At 38.2% G+C, this 20,253-nt stretch overlaps 1 protein-coding gene across 1 annotated transcript; it reads left to right on the forward strand.

Moving 5' to 3' along the window:
* The first annotated feature begins 19,034 nt into the window (after positions 1–19,034).
* Positions 19,035–19,970, forward strand: LOC130024889 (olfactory receptor 6C2-like). Its single transcript, XM_056115710.1, has one exon. The coding sequence runs from the start codon at positions 19,035–19,037 to the stop codon at positions 19,968–19,970; it is 936 nt and encodes a 311-aa protein (XP_055971685.1).
* The last annotated feature ends 283 nt before the right edge of the window (positions 19,971–20,253 follow it).

The following is a 20,253-nucleotide window of genomic DNA, read 5'->3' on the forward strand; positions in this document are numbered from 1 at the left end:
AAATGCCCTACTGGAAATATGAAAAATTGAAAATGGATCCCTTTTTTCAAGCTGAAAGACTGGGTTGAGGGATAAGGGAAGAATGAGTTAAAGCAAGAAATGAGGCGAGAATAGGAAAAAAAATTAGAAAGAAGTAAAAAAGCATAAAATAGGTTAAAACATACCTTTTTTTTTTAATGTAGGAGTACTGCTATTTATTCAAGCCACTGATTAGGATGATTGAATTGGGCATGAACTCCACCTTATTTTTTTCATTTTTTATAATTTTATTTATTGAATCTGTGAGAGCAGTTACAAAGCTTTCAGGTTTAAGTCTCAGTCACAATGAAACACCTGTACCTTCACCAGTGCCCATTTTCCAACAGCCAAAGCCCCAGTAAACCCCCATCCCATACCCTCCCCCTACTGTGAGGCAGATGATTTCCACATTACTCTCTCTCTATTTTGATTACAATCAATATTTTGACACCAGACCCACATTATTATTTAGGATTTTACCCCAACGCTCAGGTCTGCCAAAAAGGCAGCAGTAGACAATATGTTTTCTATTGCTGGTTATGAATAACATATGATGTCATAATACTGCAGTAGTGGCCACACGATTTTGAAACTCTGAAATTTTAACAATTAAATCTGGATGACCGCTTCCGTCTCAACAGAATCAAAGGCCTTCTTTAAATCAATGAACGTTAAGCAGAGAGGCATCTTGAACTCCCGAGAAACCTCAATGAGCTTGGTTATCGTGTGGATATGGTCGATGGTGCTGAATCCTTTGCGGAACCCTGCTTGCTCACATGGTTGTCCTTCATCTAGTGTTCTGTCAATCCTATTCAGGATGACTCGAGTGAACAACTTGTAGATGACAGACAATAGGCAGATCGGGCGATAGTTGCCAATGTCATGGATGTCTCCCTTCTTGAACAGTAGTACGGTCCTGCTGGTTTTCCATTGAGATGGAACCTTGCATTCAGACAGGTAGCGAGTGAAGAGCCGAGCCAGTGTATTGATGAGTACTGACGGCAGGTTCTTCAGGTGTTCAGGTCTGACCTTGTCTGGGCCGGGTGCTGTTTACTTCTTTACTGACGAAATGGCGTGTCGGATTTCGGAAGGGAGAACGTTGGGAACGACATACCCATCCTGTGGAATTTGGTATGTCGGCAAGTGGACATGGCTATCGAAGAGATTTGAGTAGAAGTCATGGATAATCTTCTCCATTGCCGTTCTGGAGGATGTGATGGATCCATCAGGACGTCGGAGGGCAGTCATCTTGGTCTTATAGTTGGCGAAGGACAGGCGGGCGTTACGAATACTTTTCCCGGCTTCTGCCGCATCTACCAGTACTTCTGCTCTTCTCTCTTTGAGGTCTTCCTTGATCGCATCTCTGCACTGCTTTGCGAGCTCGGACGTTAGCTTGCGGTTGCCTGAGGCATGCGCCAAACCACGCTGGCGAATTAGCTCAAGAGTTTTCGAAGATAGGCGACTTTTTGTGGCTATCTCTCTCTTGGCGTTCCTCGCACATTCATGGAGGTGCTGAACCAGTCGATCGTATTCCTCGTCAATGTTGTCAACAATGGCATCTTCCCATGTTGCCGCAATAGTACCAAAGAGTTCCCAGTTGGTGGTCATTCTGGGAGTTCTCTTTTTGAACTTTGCAGCCCTTTCTCCCCGCTCTGTGAAGTAGAATTTTGCACGAAGGAGACGGTGGTCCGATCCCATTCGAAATTTTGGGACAACAGCGACATCAGTCAGGCAAAACCGTCGATTGAATATGATGTGGTCTATTTCGTTGTGGAATCGTCCACCGGGAGACTCCCATGTCCATCGTTTAGATTCTGCCTTCTGGAACTGTGAGTTACCATGAATGGTCTTGGTCGACATGATGAACTCAGACAGTCTCTCACCCTGTTCGTTCCATTCTAGGCCATGGGTTCCGATGTGAAGTTCTTCAGCTGATCTTCTCGGTCCTATCTTGGCATTAAAATCACCCACAATGATCTTGTAGAAGGTGTGGTCTTCTTTATAGAACTTCTCTAGCTCCATGTAGAACTTCTCGATTTCTCTTTCATCATAATGAGATGTTGGTGCGTAGACAACGAAGATAGAAACTGCAGGCAGTGAGCCACATCTATTCAAATGTAAACGTCCGATTCAGGTTGTTAGGCATTCGAATGAATCAATGCTCTTGGCCAAGTTTGTGTTGACAAGGACACCAACGCCTCCAACACCTCTTTTATCGCATGTTCCGAGGAACAATTCTTCTCCAGTGTCGAAAACGGCATGGTGAGATTCGTGCCTTCTTGTCTCGGTCAGACCAATGATGTCGTACTTGATCATTTGCGCTTGTAGCATCAGGTCCTCGATGGATGCATCTGATGCTAGCGTACGTGCATTGAAAGTACAGACGATCATTTTTGTCTTCCTTCGTTGTGGCAGCCTAGGTCGGCCTTGAGATTTTGTCGGCCTCTCCTTTCTCATCCTTCTCAGTGCTGCCATGTCGGTGAAGCCTTCAGGGTCAGGTGAATGAGACCAGTTGTAGTTACTGGTTTTGGCATATCGAATACACAGCGGATAGCTTGCCAGGCTCTTCCGTGCGGGCGGAATACTCTCCGTAGCTTGCCAGTCTTTCCGAGAGGTATAGAGGCTTTTGGGGTGACCTCTAATCCCCCTTGTAGGTGTTACCATATTTGAACCCTATCAAGTATGGTACGACAATTCCAGAAGACAGGTAATTAGTGTCTTATGATGTGTTGCGCAGCCGCTTGCGGCCGCGCGGGTCCGGAAAGCGTCCTGGAGTGTGGCGACGGCTGGGTAATGGAAGTAGTGTCGAGAGTGGAAGTCTGCCAGTGGGGTATTTATCTGGGTAGGGTGGGTCTCCTGTGCACAATTCGATCCCTGGGTGGTTGATGGAAGCAGACAGGGCAGGGTAGGGTGGGGCTCCTGATTAGAATCCCTTTGTCACCTGTGGTGGTGGGAGCAAGCAGAGAAGCTCTGTCCCTGGGTCCGGCGAGCCTGGAGTCCAAGGTCTCAGAGAGTTCCGCTTACCTTGTTCTGTGGGTCTTCAGTTGTGCATGGGTCTAGGCCGGAGCCTTTGATTCTGTTGAGACGGAAGCGGTCATTGAAGCCCTAGCCAATCAGGGCATTCAAGCCCAATACATCAGGATCCTCCGTGAGCTGTATTGCGGATTCACTACCAGGATCTCACCATTCTACAAAGAAGTGATCGTTGATGTCAAGAGAGGGGTGTGGCAGGGTGATACCATTTCACCGAAACTCTTCAGTGCCACCCTCGAGAACATCATGCGACGACTGGAATGGGAAGGAATGGGAGTGAAGATAGATGGTCGGCAACTACACCACCTCCGCTTTGCTGATGACATTGTTTTAATAACACCAAACATCAGCCAAGCGGCACAAATGCTGGCCGACTTTGACCGTGAGTGTGGAAAGGTAGGACTACAGCTGAATCTTACAAAGACAATGTTTATGAGAAACAGCCTTGTTCCTGATGCCCCATTCGCTCTCAATGGAACGACCATGTCCGAATGCAACAGCTATGTGTACCTAGGTCGAGAGGTCAACATGACAAATGACCTGGCACCCGAGCTGCGCAGGAGGAAGAGAGCGGCTTGGAACGCCTTCAAGAACGTCGAAGAAATAGCTAAGAGGACGAAGAACCTCCGGCTCCGGGCACATCTCTTTGATTCCACTGTTCTTCCTGCATTAACATATGCCTCAGAGACCTGGGCCCTACGCAAACAAGATGAGAACGCCATTCAGGTCTCCCAAAGAAGAATAGAAAGAGCTATGCTTGGAATATCACGTTTCACTCAAATGAGAGAACGAATCCGGAGTTCTGACATCCGTCGATGATCAAGGATCAGGGACGCTGTCTCATTTGCCAAGGTGTCGAAAATCAGATGGGCTGGTCACGTAATGAGATTTAAAGACGACCGTTGGACTAGAGCTGTTACTGATTGGATTCCACGGGATGTCAAGAGACCGCGTGGCCGCCTACCTACCAGATGGTCAGACTTCTTTGTCAAGATCATGAACGATCGGTTTGAGGCCCTCCATGTTCCCGGAGCGAAGAGATGCCATTGGGCTACACTAGCACGCGACAGGGACAAATGGAGACGTTACTGGCGCCCGCTCGAGCAAATCGACGACTAACGGGAAGTTAAGTGATTAAGTGAAATCTGGATGGAATTCTGCCAAAACCTGCTGGGTTCCGAGATTTGTTCCTGAGTCTCTGGGATCATGGCCGTTAAGCAGCTTGTTCAGGAGCCAGAGAGGCCATTCATGGGCAGCGACTCGGGGTCTCGTTGGGACGGAGAGAAAAGGGCCATCTCCATCCCCATCTCGTGAGGCCCCACAGGTCTCTTCACTGCGGGCCCAAACCTGCCTGTCCAGTGGCCTCTGGAGGATGAGGGCTACTGGGCTGCCAGGGGAAACAGGCCAAGGCACGAAACCTATTACCACTTGGGGTGGCCTATAGCCAGTAACCTACTGCAGGGACTGGACACATTTCTGCCAAAAGCAATTGGGTTTCGAGATTTGTTTCTGAGTCTCTGGGTTCATGGCCATTAAGCAGTCCGACCAGGAACCAGATTATATAGCTCCAATTATATAGCTGAGACAGTGGTGGTTTGTGGTTGTGTCTCCCACATACCTAACTTTTGGCAATTTACTTTCTTGGGAAACTTTGCCCGAAGTTTTTGGGGTCTGGCCCACGGCGCAGCAGCAATTTGGGGTATCTGGAAGTCTGTAGGCACCATCAGGCTGCTGATGGACTCGCCTCACAGGTACAGATTGACTTCCTAGCGGCACCATACCTCAAAAACATGCTTTCTAGTAGAGATCAAGGTTGATTTTCAATTTTTTTCTTTTTTGGTCACACCCAGCGATGCTCAGCGGTTACTCCTGGATCTGCACTCAGGAATTATTCCTGGCGGTGCTTGGGGGACTATATGCGATGCTGGACATTGAACCTGTGTCGGCCGCATGCAATGCACGCGCCCTACATGCTGTACTAGTGCTCCAGCTCCAGTTTTCACTTCTTAAGGAGAATTAATCTCTGCTAGCCAACATTAGTGGCTGTTAATTGAATGATACTACACCTTCTTATCTCCGACTTTCAGAGTTGTCTGACTATATGCTGAACTTGCCTTTTCAACAGATAAAATTTTTCTTTTGTAGTTATCTGTAATTTTCTATGAAAGTATAAAGCTTTCGGCACTTTAAATTTCTCTCTTCATTCATGTGCCAAGCAAATGAAAGTCCCTGATTCTTGCTGACTAAAGTTAGGCAGTAACAGAAAAATTAAGGAGCTATTGTTGGACTTTCTTCTTTTTCTAGATTGAACATAAAAGTTTGCATCTTATTTTGCAAGCATGACAAAGCCAGGACTCCTTGATGCTTACACTGTTAGAGTGTGGAGTTGACCACCCCTCAAGAACAGAGAAGAGAGCCGATAATGCAAATCACATAGTGAGGTTTATTGTTCCAGCTAGCTGAGGTCCAAGTATCTGCCCAGCGCTGAGGGTTTCAGGAAGGACCCCGAGCACTAAATTCAACAAGTTCTTACACTTTTCATTTACTCAACAATTTTCACTCTAACAGCGGTACAATACTAAACTATTTTCACGTGTGCATTCCTCAACTACTTTCATTATCTATATATTCTTTTCTCTTGGCCTGCATCATCCAGTCCACCTCCTGATAATTATGTTCTGGAGGTCAGACCTCATTCCAGGGACCTAATCTGGACCTAATCTTTGATGATCATCAGGTTTTCTGCTTTAATAGTTTTGCAACCCTCCAATCCTGTTAACCAGGAATGAGCTAGTTTTTCTTTCCTGGAAGAGGCCAAGACCGCTCAAAGTTACAGAGCCTGTTATGGTAGTTCTTCAGCTAAACTGGCCCCAATAACAGTTTGTTGATTATTAAGCTTTATTGTTTTTCTCCATCTGATTTGCTTTAAATTTATTTTTTTTCTTCTTTATTTCCTTTTCTCTACTGAAGCTAAACCTCATGAATTTAGATAATGTGGTACTCGGTACATTCATTCAGTTGGGAGCACTGAGATAAGGAACACAAAAGAAATTTATGTCATGGAGGGTCCAGGTTCTCGCAGACCTGTGACAAAGGTAGAGAGCCCCGAAAACTCCCTTTATTACCATCCCACTGTTCATATTCTAAAGGGATCAATACAGTGATGTCATCAAAAGAATTTACAGAAAAAAACATTGAGGCAGGCAATGCATGTATTGTTTCTTATATCTGCAGGCCAGTGCATTTTGACCTAAGGAAAGTGATACAAAACCGAAACTTAAACCTATCTTGGGCTACAAGTATTTGGGTTTGCATCCCAAACACAAGGCTTGGCCTGTACCTGAAATATACATCCCAAAGACAAACTGGGTCAGCACTAAAATCTACATCCCAACGACTAGACTGGACCAGAGTCTGGACCTACATGTCAAAAATCAGGCTGGGCGTCTGTGAGAAAAGGAAAATCTGACTCTTTCAATATACGGAAATGTATGCAATTATTTACTGAAGGCAGCTTAAAGGGAAAAGATGTTCAGCTTCATCCAAACCAGTCAGGACACATGAAAATCTTGCCCATTTTCATGAGTTCCTCTGTTTCTGCCCATTGTATGGGCTCATCTTGGTAGCTCAGTCCAGCCCTCACAGATTTGCAAAACTGGTTTGTAATTCATGAAACAGATAATCTTTCAATTTAGGAATTGATCTCTTCTCCAAGACTAAATTAATCTAACTAAGCTCTGGGAATTTATTCAGAGTGTCTAGAATTCTCTCTGTGTATCTCAGTCATAGGCATTGGAAGCATTTCCTCACTTCTTCTAAGAGGGAAACAATATTGCTAAATGCTGTCTTCCTCTCTGATCACTTGAGATGTTGGAATTTACATGAAGGGTTGAGAAACACATTCACTTTAAAATACTGTGACTAATGACCTTGGAGGGTCTATAAATATTTAAAACTTGCCACTTACCTATTTTGCTTATGCACTGACAAAGAATTGGGCAAGATACCCAGCAACCTGGTTCTCTGCTCTATCCACATCTTGCTTTATCGATTTGTTTTACTATGATTTCTGTTTCTTGTTATGTTTTCACATTCCTCAAATGTACCTTTGTGGCCTTTAACCTAAGTTCTTTTTTCTATTCCCCGGGCTATTTTCTAGTCCCTAACTTTATTTATTTATTTATTTATTTATTTATTTATTTATTTATTTATGTTGGACCACAGTACACAGTTACAAAGTTGTTCCCGATTGTGTTTCAGTCATAAAATATTCTAACACCCTTCCCTTCACCATTGTCCCATTTTCCACCAATGATGTCCCAGTTTCCCTCCCACCACCCTCCACCCTGCCTCTATGGCAGGGACCCTCCCCCCCCCCCCCCCCCTCTCTCTCTCTCTCTCTCTCCTTTTTTGGTCCTTATGATTTCTGATACAGATACTGAAAGTTTACCATGTATATTTCTTTTTTTTAATTTTTATATTTTATTCTATTTTGGAAAACAGTATGGGCGATTCTCAAAAAATTAGAAATTGAGCTTCCATTTGACCAAGCAATACCACTCCTGGGAATATATCCCAGAGAAACAAAAAAGTATAGTCGAAGTGACATCTGCACTTGTTTGTTCATTGCAGCACTCTTTACAATAGCCAGAATCTGGAAAAAAACCATGTATATTTCTTTAGCTAGTTTCAACGCTCAGTTCTTGTTCAGATGTTAGAGTGTGGAATCGACCACTCCTCAAGGATAGAGAAAAGAGCCGATAATGCAAATCACATAGCGAGGTTTATTGTTCCAGGTAGCTGGGGTCCAAGTATCTGCGCCCGAAGTAGCGGGCTTCAACAAGGACCGCTAGCACTAGGTTCAGCGAGTTCTTATTTTTTTCATTTTGGCAAGTCAGCGTTACTCAGCAAATTTCTGTTACCTACAAAGTACACATTTATTTCGTTGTTGTTGTTTTGGCCTGTAACATCCAGCCCACCTCCCTGACAGTTACATTCCGGAGACCTAATCTTATTCCAGAGATGTGATCTTTGACAAAAGCATCTGGTTTTTCTGCTTTTCTTGTTCCTGGAAGAAGCCTTGGTCACTCAGAAGGCCACAAAGCCTGTCATGGCAGTTCTCTGGCTAAGTGGGTCCCAACACAGAGTGACATTTCTAACTGTTAATCAATATGTTTTCTCATTAAGGGTTGTTAAGTCCTTGTCTAATGATATACTAGGCTGTTTTTTGCTAGGTGAGCCTTCTGTGTGATTGCTTTTGTTTGTTGAGTTGAGTTGACTTCTATGTTACTTTCCATTCTCACTGACATGCACCTACCAGAACTTCAGTATTGAATAATTTGGAGGTGTCTTCAGGATCTGTGGTCTTGACTAATGAGCTGACATGGCAGCGGCTATGGGTGGTGGGTGTCGCTTCCAGGACTTCCCAAAATAAGAGAGAAAGGGGGAGGCTGCCCTTTTCCAATCAGAGAGACCCCAGAATTCTCAATCTGGGCACCTGTACACCAGAATTTTTTTCAGATTGGTGTCCCTTCTGAGTATTATTGACACTGTGGAGTTGAACCCTTGGCATAGCTACAGCAGTGGGCTGCGGATGCCGCTACTGGGCCTTTGATAGGGCTGGGACTTAGCCTGCTCTCTTTCTGAGGTTGTCCCAGAGTTTTCATACTTGGATATTAGTATGTCCATGAATTTTAGCTGTTTGGCTTCTATCTCCTCTAAAACTTAATTTTGACTTGATAGAGAATGGCCAGAGTGTGATTCAACAACCAGAAACTAGATGTTTTCTGTGGGTCACTGGGATCACCATACCTTGTCTCATATTCACTGAGTTTTGTTTCTTTTATATAAAAAATTGATTGTAAAATATGTGATGCATGCATGAGATAAAATACTGATCATGTGGATAGCTGAGTATATTATGTTGACTTCTTAATGATTCATTCTTCTTTGTTCTAGGTAAAACATATTCAGTCCTCTCTTTTTGTACTGTATTCTCTTAAGTTATTAACATTTTAATAAACTCTCAGTATTAACAGATCATGAAATTTCAATTAAAAAACCCACAATTTCTTCCAATTTTCTGTTTCCAAGTTTCTGTTTCTGTCTCCACCGTCTATGCTGTAGCTTCTGGAAAAAAAAACAATAGAAACATGTACTATGTGAGTTCTATTAGTTCCAACTTGGAGTTTCAAGTTCATAAGTCATGCTGAGCAATCCAGGGACTGACTTGTAGGTTCCCATGGTATTGATAGGGGTGTCTTTATTGTTTTTTAAAATAGGTGACATCTTTGTGGGTAAAATGAAAGTTCAATTTTACAGCACACTACACTTTAAAATAGGTTAGTTTTTGTTTGCATAACTTTTTGTTGTTGTTTTGGGGGAACCACAGCTGGCATGCTCTGGGATTACTCCTGGCTCTGTATTCAGAAATTAATGCTAGCAGTGCTTAAGTATCTTATAGTATAAGACACTTAAAACATCATTAAATAATGAAATGATATTATAACTAATAAACAATAATAAATAATTAAAAACAAAAATATTGAAATTATATATTAAATATTTCTGATAAACTGCCTTATTTTTCTGTTCCAAACGTCATTGAAATTTGTGCTATCTGGGAGCATGCATACTAAAATTTACATATATGTACAAGTACAATTTCATGTGTATTTAAATGCTTTTTGAGTACTGTATGTCATGTTAAAATATGTACTTTCTTTTTGAAAACATAGATATATTTTCTCAGACATTTTTAGGGTAGTAGGAGGGGCCCATTCCTGGAGGTGTTCTGGCTCTGTACTCTTGATATCGCTCTTGATGGTTCCAGAGAAAGAACCCGAGGAAGTCACATGCAAAACAAATGTCCTACCTGCCATTCTTCTGTTCAGCCACTTCTTCACTTTTATTATATAACTTTAAAAGTCTGCAGAATCATGTCTTTCATTATCAATATCTAAGAGCTTGATAAGAGTTAAGTCAAATTATTATTTCTGTCCCCAAAGATATGACACCCAATAACACCTCTGTTGGGCTTTACCTAAATTAAGTTCTGTTAGTTTTATAATTCATGTTAAACTTTGGCCACGAAGGGCCATCAGTTTATCCACAGAGAGCCCATCACATCCATAAAAGACCATGGTCATAAGACATTTATTTCATTTCATTGTTTAAAAGTTTATCTCTGACCAGAGACATCAGAATGTACCTGTTTCTGATTTATTTCAAAATCAACTTATATTTGTCAGGTTTTTAAAAGAAACATTTTTATTTGAAAACCAAGTTACCAGAAATTGTTTTCTAGCATTAAAGTGAAGCAGAATCTTCAAAGCAACAGTGTGTCTCAACAGTCATTGAGTATTCTGATGGCACATTAATCTCCCAAAGTGGTATGGTAACTTTAACATTCTATGTGAAGGGTATTTAGAAATACACTGGAGCTATCAGGATTTTTCTCTGAACTAAAAGTTGTATGTATGACATAAGTGTAAGAATGTTTATATTTTGTTATATTTGTTTATCAGACATTCTATTTTCTTAGTCTGAATTATATATAAATTCCCCCAAAGTGATGTGGTAACATGTTAGGCTCCACCTGAGGGGAATTTATGAATACATCTGAGCTATCAGGATTATATATTGCTCTAAAAGTTGCATTGTCTGACATAAGTGTAAGTATTTTTCTACTTTATTGCATGTTTATTTCTTTATTAGACTTTTTATCTGAATTTTTATTGGCTTTCCAAGTTTAAAAGGAAAGTCAATAAATTAACTTTCCACGTTTAAAAAGAAAATATTCAGAAAATATTATAACTGTTATTCCTCTTATTGCACTCTAGTAAATGGAAATATGAAGTTATCAGAGTTATGAAACATATTTATTACATACATTAGGAAAGACTTGTGTTCCTAATTATTCATTTTTATTTATAGTTACATTTGTAGATATCATATACTGTTTGAAGCTTTTTAAAATTAATTTTAGAACACTCATTGAAAGAGTAATTTGATGAATATACAGAAATGATGGGATTCATAATGTAATTTTAACCAATCACAATTTATTCATACAAAAAATTATCTTTAGTATTCTTCAGTAGAATCAAAATTAATTGCAGTTCTGATTAAAGATAAGTGATTAATGAATTGTAAAAGTTAATAGAAATATAAAAGTACAAAATACATGTACTTATACATGTACAAAATACATGAATTTATTTATTTTATCAATATTCATAAATATCTGAATATCATGGAGAGGAGCATGGATAATAAAAAGGGCATAAGTGATGCAGAAATAAAGACACTGTTTGAATTAACAGGACACAGTGAAATTCTGAGTGTGTAAGTATTTTCTTAGTTTTTTTAAGAAAGTTAAATTTTAATTATACTTTTCTTCAACAGTTCCTGATTATTAAGTTGATCATTTTCCTTCAATTGTAGAGTAGGAAATCATTTCAATATTTTTCTGTTTTTAGGATGAATAATAAATTTCATGTGTTTAAAAAATTAAACATAGAATTATAGTGTTCCCAGTGGTAAATTTATTTCTGTGTATGCATGGTGAATAAAGAGAAATATTTTTATCCTTACTTAGCATCAGAAATAGAAATGTTTGAGAAAAATGTAGAACTCATTGACTCTATCAAAATTATAGAGCCCCTGGCCATAATTACTTAACTGATAATAGGCATTGAGAAATATAATTCTTAAAATTCACTTGCCTTTTAGGGAATGTAAGAAAATAAACTCACTCATTGAACTGACTTCTGTTTAGTGTTCATTTTCATTACAATTTAGACTGATTAATGCACAAAATAGGAATATATGAGGGTTAAAAAGAAAATAAGGAGAAAAACAATTAGGAATAAAAGGTTTAACTTATTAAAGATCGATAATCCTGTGTGTATTATCAGTCAAACTTGAGTTTTAAAAAACAGTTGAGGAAACTTCAGAAATGGATATAGACAGTCAATTTTATACGCAGAAATGCTCTTGATATTTTTATGTTTTCTAGAAAAATTTGTAAGAAAGCAGTTTTGAATTTTGTGATTATGACTGTAACACATTAAATCAGTTTTAATGCGAAATATTTCCATGTTAATTTAGATTCCATAATAGATTTTTATATTATATTAAATTTTAATAACAGATTATGGTTGGTAATATCATTCTTTTTGATACCTAATATCAAATTTGGTAGAGGAATAATGTATAGGATAAGTGGAGAGATCACTTAGAACTGAAAGTCCAACAAAGAGAATTTCACCCGATATATTCTAAAGACATTCATTTTTAAGGTAGATAAATTCTAATTCTTTAAATAGTTTTGAGAAAAAGGAAAATATTGTGATTGTTTTAATTAGTTTTTATTTAAAACACCGTGATTGACAAAGTTGTTCATTATACAGTTGTTTCAAGTATTTAGTGTTCCAATACCACCAGTGTGATCTTTCCTCCACCCATATCCCCAGTTTCCCTCCCAATCCCAGTCTTCCCCCTTAAGCACATAAGAAATTTACTTTATACTGCTTTTTACAACAAAACTCTAAGAACTGGCAAATAGACTGATCAGAAAATAAATCAGTAAGAGCCAATTAGAAATTACCATATGATTTTGACCTATGTAAATAAGAAGATTAAAACCATTTAATATAATATAATAAAATACCTATTTTCATTTACAAGCATACATTTTCAATTCTGGATTCCAAAGTATATTACATAAAATTTATTTTATACTTACTTCGTTCTCCCTATGGTAATAATCATGTCTCACTGTCATTAACAAAAGTTTTAAAGCAGTTTAATTTTTTGTTAATATATTTTAGGGTTTACATGGACTAGTTAAGGCCCACATACAAAAATTTTCCCCTTACACTTTATATAAACGCTGTGGTTTGCAAAGTTATACTTGATGATCTGCTTCAGGCATTCAATACTCTAACACCATTCCCACCACCATTACACTTTCCCTCCATCATTGCCCTCAATTTTCCTAATCATCCCTTAAGCCTGCTCCCATAGTAGGGCCGCAATAATTTATTTTATATTGATTGTTATCAATAATTTGCTAACAGAATGACTAAAATCAGTGTTTCTGTAGAAGAAATTTGATGAAAATTGTTCTATCACTCCATGGAGTCATTAAGTCTTTGTATAAGAGATTGCTAAAGTGGCATTACAGCTCAAGCCTTCTGTGTTTGTTCTTTTTTTTTTTGCTTTTTTTGGGTCACATCCGGCGATGCACAGTGGTTACTCCTGTCTTTGCACTCAGGAATTACCCCTGGCAGTGCTCGGGGGGCCATAAGGGGCACTGAGAATCGAACCTGGGTCGGCTGCGTGCAAGGCAAATGCCCTTCCCGCTGTACTATCGCTCCAACTCTCTGTGTTTGTTTTCTTAATCGAGATTGGTTGCCATCTCCATTACACCCGTCCAATTTGGTATGCTACTACTGGTTTTTCAGTGTTGTAGAGTTTGATATGTCACTCCACATAGTCTGGGATTTTTAACTAATACCATGATAGCACAGCGAGTAAGGCTTGCATGCGGCAGGCATAGCTGACCAGGGTTCGATTCCTCTGCCCCTCTTGGAGATCCCAGCAAGCTACCGAGAGTATCTTGCACTCAAGGCAAAGCCTGGCAAGCTCCCTTGACTATTTGATATGCCAAACACAGTCACAAGTGTGACGATGGAGACGTTACTGGGCCCGCTCTAGCAAATCGATGAACAATGGGAGGACAGTGAAAGTGACAATGACAGCTGGAGTTAAATTTTTAACTAGGTGGCAGCCTCAGTAATTCATACGTATAGAGAATTTCCATGAAAGCCTGGAGATTCAGTCATAAAGCTCACATAACTTTATGTGAATTTTTCAGCTGACTAATTTCTGCCAGAGGTTCTAGTGGAGTCCACTGATTTTGGGGTGTGCGAGGAAGCCACTGCTGGGGTCCTGTTTAGGTGGGTCGGCCCAGAGCCTGCCCTCCTCTGGGTTGCCACAGATGACAGGTGTAAGCAGGTGTCTGGAAAAATCTGCAACTAGTTGATCTCTTTCATCATTTGTGAGTCTCTGGATCAAGGCCAGGGAATGAGCTCACCTGGCACCAGAGGTGGTTTGTGGAAAGACCATGCAATTTTTAAAGATATTTTTTATATGTTTAACAAAATACAATATTTTCTGTTTTCTTTTATATATAAGTCCAAAAATTCAAGCGGAACAAATACAGAAATTCAATTTTGGGGGGTTTCTTAATTTTGGCTCCATTTAAGTAGAAGTGATAGAGGACTACCATGATAGAGACTACTTTAGAATCACTAAACTCTACAAAGCATTCTACAAATCTCTTATCCTCTAATAAAGATATTTGCTATGAATGACTCTAAGAATGGGAACTTTGTCTTCATCGACCAGCTTTCTGCAAACATAAAGTGTAATTGTTGAAAATATTTCTTTAATCTTTATGAGTCATTGGAAAATCAAAATTCAGAGTACTATATTGTATCTACTCTTCAAAAACAATTGCTTTTTTTGAAATTAAGTCTAAATGTGAGATTGAGCAAGTGTTTTAGGAATTTCTATAACACAGGAAGATAGAAGAAAGTAACTCAAAGACAATTCCCTCTCTAGTATGTGTGGCAATATTAATCATATCCTGGACTCGAAGTAATTATTATATTTTAGTAACTAAATGGTGACAAAAAGATATTAAGAGCATTTCAATATGGTTTTACAGAATAAAAAATAATATAGAGATAATAATGTACATATATACATAGTTTTACGTATTTTACTTATATATGCACACATACAATTAGTAGCCAGTTAACTTTCTTTCTACCTTTTTTGTTGTTTGTTTGTTCTGTGTATTTTTAAAAGAGTCTGCTCCAGGCAGTACTGACCAGACTGAGGATTGTTTGTGTAGTGCTCATGAGATAATGTGGTACCAGGATCTAATCAGAATCTGCTGCAAGTTACTGATCAAGTTCTGAATTTAGCAGCAACCACTTGAAAAAATATTTTGTAACAAATTAAAAATAGGAGTTAGTCAGAGATTTTTAACTTTTTAAAGTAATAGAAATTTAATTTCAAAACTGCTTACTACTGTTTTGTATAGCCCCCTAATCCAAATACCAAACAAATAAGAAACAATATAATTTCCTCTGACATGAATATAAGTTGATGTCTTGAATTAACTTTTGTTTCTGATGTCTTTTTGTGTGGATATGCAATAAATAAAATAAAATGTTAAAGAAAATTAGTCCTCACAATATAAGGATGTGACACACTATTTGAACAAGGCAGCTTAATGTCATGAAGATGATTCACGAAGATACTTATGACGAATCTAGAAGAAAACCCCAGAGAGCAACCAGAATTATCAGCATTCATAAGAATAAAAGATGGGATGAAGTAAGAAAGAAGCAAATATACAATGAATCGATGTAAGTTTTCCCAAGCAGATAGTATGTGTATATATGTGTGTGTGTGTCTGTGTGTGCATATATACATATATATGGCATTATATAGTATTCTTTGAAAGTCTTTTACTATAAACCTTGTCACCAAATTAATTTACTTCAGTAGGCGAAAAAAAAAAATAGAAGAACGTCCCAAGTTAGACAAATGAAAATCACAAATTAAGATATTAGCATTTACTTTAAAAGGCATTCAGGTTAAAGATGAATAAATGGCCAATATAGATTGTTCTCATTGTAAAATAGAGTAAGAAGCAATGAACATTAACTTTACATTTTTATATATCAACCAAGATAAGAGAGGAAACAATATAATTGTGGAGAAAGTATAACTGCACATTGGACATAACATGTCCAATTTGAGTAAATTATGAAACATACAGGTCTTTTTTATCACAATAATTGTTGATTTAGACATTCTTCAAATTCTAAACATAAAATTTAATTCATGCTTTTTAGTGAATGTTCATTTAATGTGTATAGATAAGTAGAGAGGAGAAAATGGGACTGAAGTTTGAGGAATACAAAAATCATAAAGAGTACTAAAGAAAGGGAGACCTATACTAGATAAACAAGAAACATAAAAGAAAACTCAAGAATACAGATATCATGTAAGATTTAAATTTCTGAATGTTGTCATATACTTGATAAATCATATCAAGTTAAGGGCCAAGTAAAATGGTCACTTTAAACCATCAAGTTTTCACCTAATTACACCTTTTTATCTATCTGCCTTTCTGCTATCTCTATCTATCTATCTATCTATCTATCTATCTATCTATCTATCTATCTATCTATCTATGTTGGGGCCACACTCAGCAGAGCTCAGGACGTATGTCTGGCTCTGTGCTCAGGGTACACTATGGGTAGTTTTCAGAGAATAATATGTGATGCTGGAGATTAAACTTGGGTTGATCACAGTTTGATTATAAAGAAAGTTGATAAATTGAAGTGAATCTCTTTCAGCCAGTCAAAGTAGATTGAATAATAAAAACTGAAAGTTTCATATTTTCAGCTACCCACTAATCCAGTAATCCAGTAGTTTGTCTTACCTATTTGTGATTTACTCTATGTTTGTTTTACTTAAAAGAAATAAGTGGACTATTAGAATCATAGAAACTCATAAATGTTTCAAAATTTTATAGATAATATGGGTCCTATTATACTTGTATGATATACAGTGAGAAATTGTCCTACTATATAGACAATATGAGACCATATTATAATGATATGACATACAGTGAGAAATTAATCCTACTAATAAAACCAAAATAGTGGATTGATCTACCGAGTAAAATAAGTTTAGCCTAGTTTAGACATGGGGCCTGCAAATGTGCAGCCATGCAGGACAAGTTTATTTAAAGCTGTACATTAAAAGTACTTGCTAGTGGTCATGGTCATGTAAATATTTTATCCATTTTCTTAATAATATATATTAACTAGTAAACATATGCCTTGGTGGCAGAAGCCAAGGGTCTGGTGATGATTATCAATAAAATAGCCCAGTAGCCCCTTGCTTAGGGACAGCCCAGTGTGTATTTGACGCCCTATTATTTGGACGGTCACTAAGTTTGTCTAGTTCTTTGTGACTAACTCCACTGGACAGTGTTTATCTTATGACTGGTTCAAGGCAAATATTGCCTGTACTGGACCTCCACAGATGAGTTGTAGTGGGACTAAGTCTTCAAGAAATGTCTTTACTCTGATAAAATATCCTTAGGTGATGAAACAATTCTAGGAAAAAAATGAAATATTTTTGAAATCTTGGCAATAAAACTTGAATAAAATATAGTTTTTAGATATAAAACATTTCTAAGATAAAAATAGATATTAGTGGCTTTTGTATCATTTCATCTACATAATACTATGTGATGTGAATAAATTTATTAAAAAGTGAAAAGTAAAATTTGAGGTAATTTTTTAAATGTGGAAAATGGTCTCTAATAGCAGTTAGTTATATTATTGATTAATAAATTCTTAATAAATAATAATAATAATAATAAAAAAAAATAATAATAAATAATTGATTAATAAAATCTTAATAAATAATAATAATCTTAATAAATAATAATAATAAATAATAATAATAAAAATAATAAATAATAATTTATTAATTCTTAATAAATAATAATAATAAATAATTGATTAATAAAATCTTAATAAATAATTAATAAATAATTAATAAATACCTGAAGGTACTGGCAGAGGGACAAAGCCACGCGGGTTCCGGGGCCGAGACCTCCAAGCCTACTCGAATTGGAGTCGAGCATCTTCCACCCAGATCCTCCAAATTCCAGTAGGCGGGGGTCACACCCACCACCTGGCCCCCTGGCGCCGTGTAATCCCATCAGCGGCCAAGACTCAGAGACTATAAAATCCAGATCCCGGACGAGAGCAGTGCAGTCTCTGCCCCCGCGCCTCGGTGTTCCTTCCCGGAGTCCCTTGGAGGGGAGCGGGTTGAGCTTTCCTCCCCGCCCCGGCCAGGGCTACGGCAGCCGGAGACCTCCAGGACCAGCCACCACCATGCTGAGACCACTCTCCGCACACCTGAAGGTACTGGCAGAGGGACAAAGTCACGCGAGTTCCGGGGCCGAGATCTCCAAGCCTACTCAGATTTGGGCCTAGCATCCTACACCCAGATCCTCCAAATTCCAGTAGGCGGGGGTCACACCCACCAACTGACCCCCTGGCACTGTGTAATCCCATCAGCAGCCAAGACTCAGAGACTATAAAAACCAGCTCCCTGAACCGCACGGCCGCAAATGCAGCCACGCGACATCTTATTATGACATCTTATTATCTCATTCCTACTTTGGACAAACTTGCAGGCTGTCGAATGTAGCCTGCCCACAGGGCAGAGTCTGGCAAACTCCCCGTGGCCTACCAAATATGCCAAATACCAGTAACAATGATGGGTCTCATTCTCCTAAAGAGCCCTGAATATAATCTCAGGGCTAGGATGAAAGAGACGTTACTGGGGCCTGCTCGAGGCAATCGACGATTAACAGGATGATGAAATGAAATGAAATGAAATAAATTCTAAAATAATTCTATTTCTCAAATTATATAGTTAGTCCAAATAGAAATCATATTATATTCATGTTAATATGTATATTAGTGAGAAATATTCAAAGAGATCATGATGGGAGGAATGTTTATGTTTAACTATTTCCAAAATAAAAATATAAATGACCTCCACAAAATGTAGGTATTTGTAAGTACATAGGTTAGTTATACAACTTATTGCAGAGTGCATATAATAACTTATATGATTCCATGTAAATGATACCCCCTAATTAAAGTTGTACTCATTTTGAAAACTAAGACTGTTATCCAATCGAATGGAATTAAAAGATCAAAAGTCTGAATGGTTTGAAAAGAGTCATCAAAGATTCAAATAATAAGCACATAATTTTTAATCAAAATTTATACCAAATAAATGTCTTCCTTTTCCTCTCGTTACCTCTCAGATTTATTTGCAGACTAAGAAGTCAGAAGCCAGGAATGAGAAATCACACAGCGATAACCACTTTCATCCTTTTGGGATTGACAGATAACCCACAACTACAGATTCTACTTTTTATCTTTCTTCTTGCAACCTACATGTTGAGCATTATTGGAAACATGATCATCCTTCTCCTCACATTAGTGGATGCCCGCCTAAAAACTCCTATGTACTATTTCCTGCGAAATTTTTCCATCTTAGAAATATTGTTCACTTCAGTTACTATTCCTAGATTCTTATACAGTATAGCAACAGGTGATAAAACGATCACCTATTATGCTTGTGCGTTTCAATTATTTTTTGGATATCTATTTGGTATAACAGAATTTTTTCTCCTGGCCACTATGTCCTATGATCGATATGTTGCCATCTGTAAACCTCTTCATTACATGACTATTATGAATCACCGGGTCTGCAGAAGACTTCTCTCCGGTTGCTGGGTGATTACACTGTTGATCTTAATTCCACTTGTTAGCTTGGTAATGGGACTAAAATTCTGTGATAATAATGCCCTTGATCACTTTGCTTGTGATGCTGATGCTATTATAACAATATCATGCTCAGATACACAGTTTATAGAGAAGTTGATTATTATCTGTGCTGCATTTATACTCATTGCCACTCTCATGTTTGTGGTTTGGTCCTACACTACTATCATTCGAACTATTCTTCGATTCCCCTCAGCACAGCAGAGGAAAAAGGCATTTTCTACCTGTTCCTCTCACATGATTGTGGTTTCCATAACTTATGGCAGCCTTATCTTTATCTATATGAAGCCTACAGCAAAAGATGAAATGAACATCAATAAAGGGGTTATATTGTTAGTTACTTCCATATCCCCTATGATAAACCCATTTATTTATTCCCTGAGGAACAAACAAGTAATACAAGCCTTGAATGATTTAGTCAAAAAACTTGTGCTCTCAAGGAATTAGGTATACGTTTTAGTAACTGTTTATAAATATGTATATATGTATGTAGATATATACATATTTATTTTTTTATTTTGGCTTTTTTTTTCTTTTTGGGTCACACCTGGCAATGCACAGGGGTTACTCCTGTTTTATGCACTCAGGAACTACTCCTGGCGGTGCTTGGGGGACCATATGGGATGCTGGGAATCGAACCCAGGCAAATTTTCTACCTGCTGTATTATCGATCCAGTTCACAATGTTTTTGTTTTATTGTACTATTTTTGGACTCCTCTTGGTCTGCCTA

Source organism: Sorex fumeus, unplaced genomic scaffold (assembly GCF_029834395.1).
Source record: "Sorex fumeus unplaced genomic scaffold, SorFum_2.1 ptg000029l, whole genome shotgun sequence".
NCBI lineage: Eukaryota > Metazoa > Chordata > Mammalia > Eulipotyphla > Soricidae > Sorex > Sorex fumeus.

Coding starts and splice junctions, on each gene's coding strand:
- LOC130024889 (XM_056115710.1), top strand. CDS start 19,035: ATGAGAAATCACACAGCGATAACCACTTTCATCCTTTTGGGATTGACA.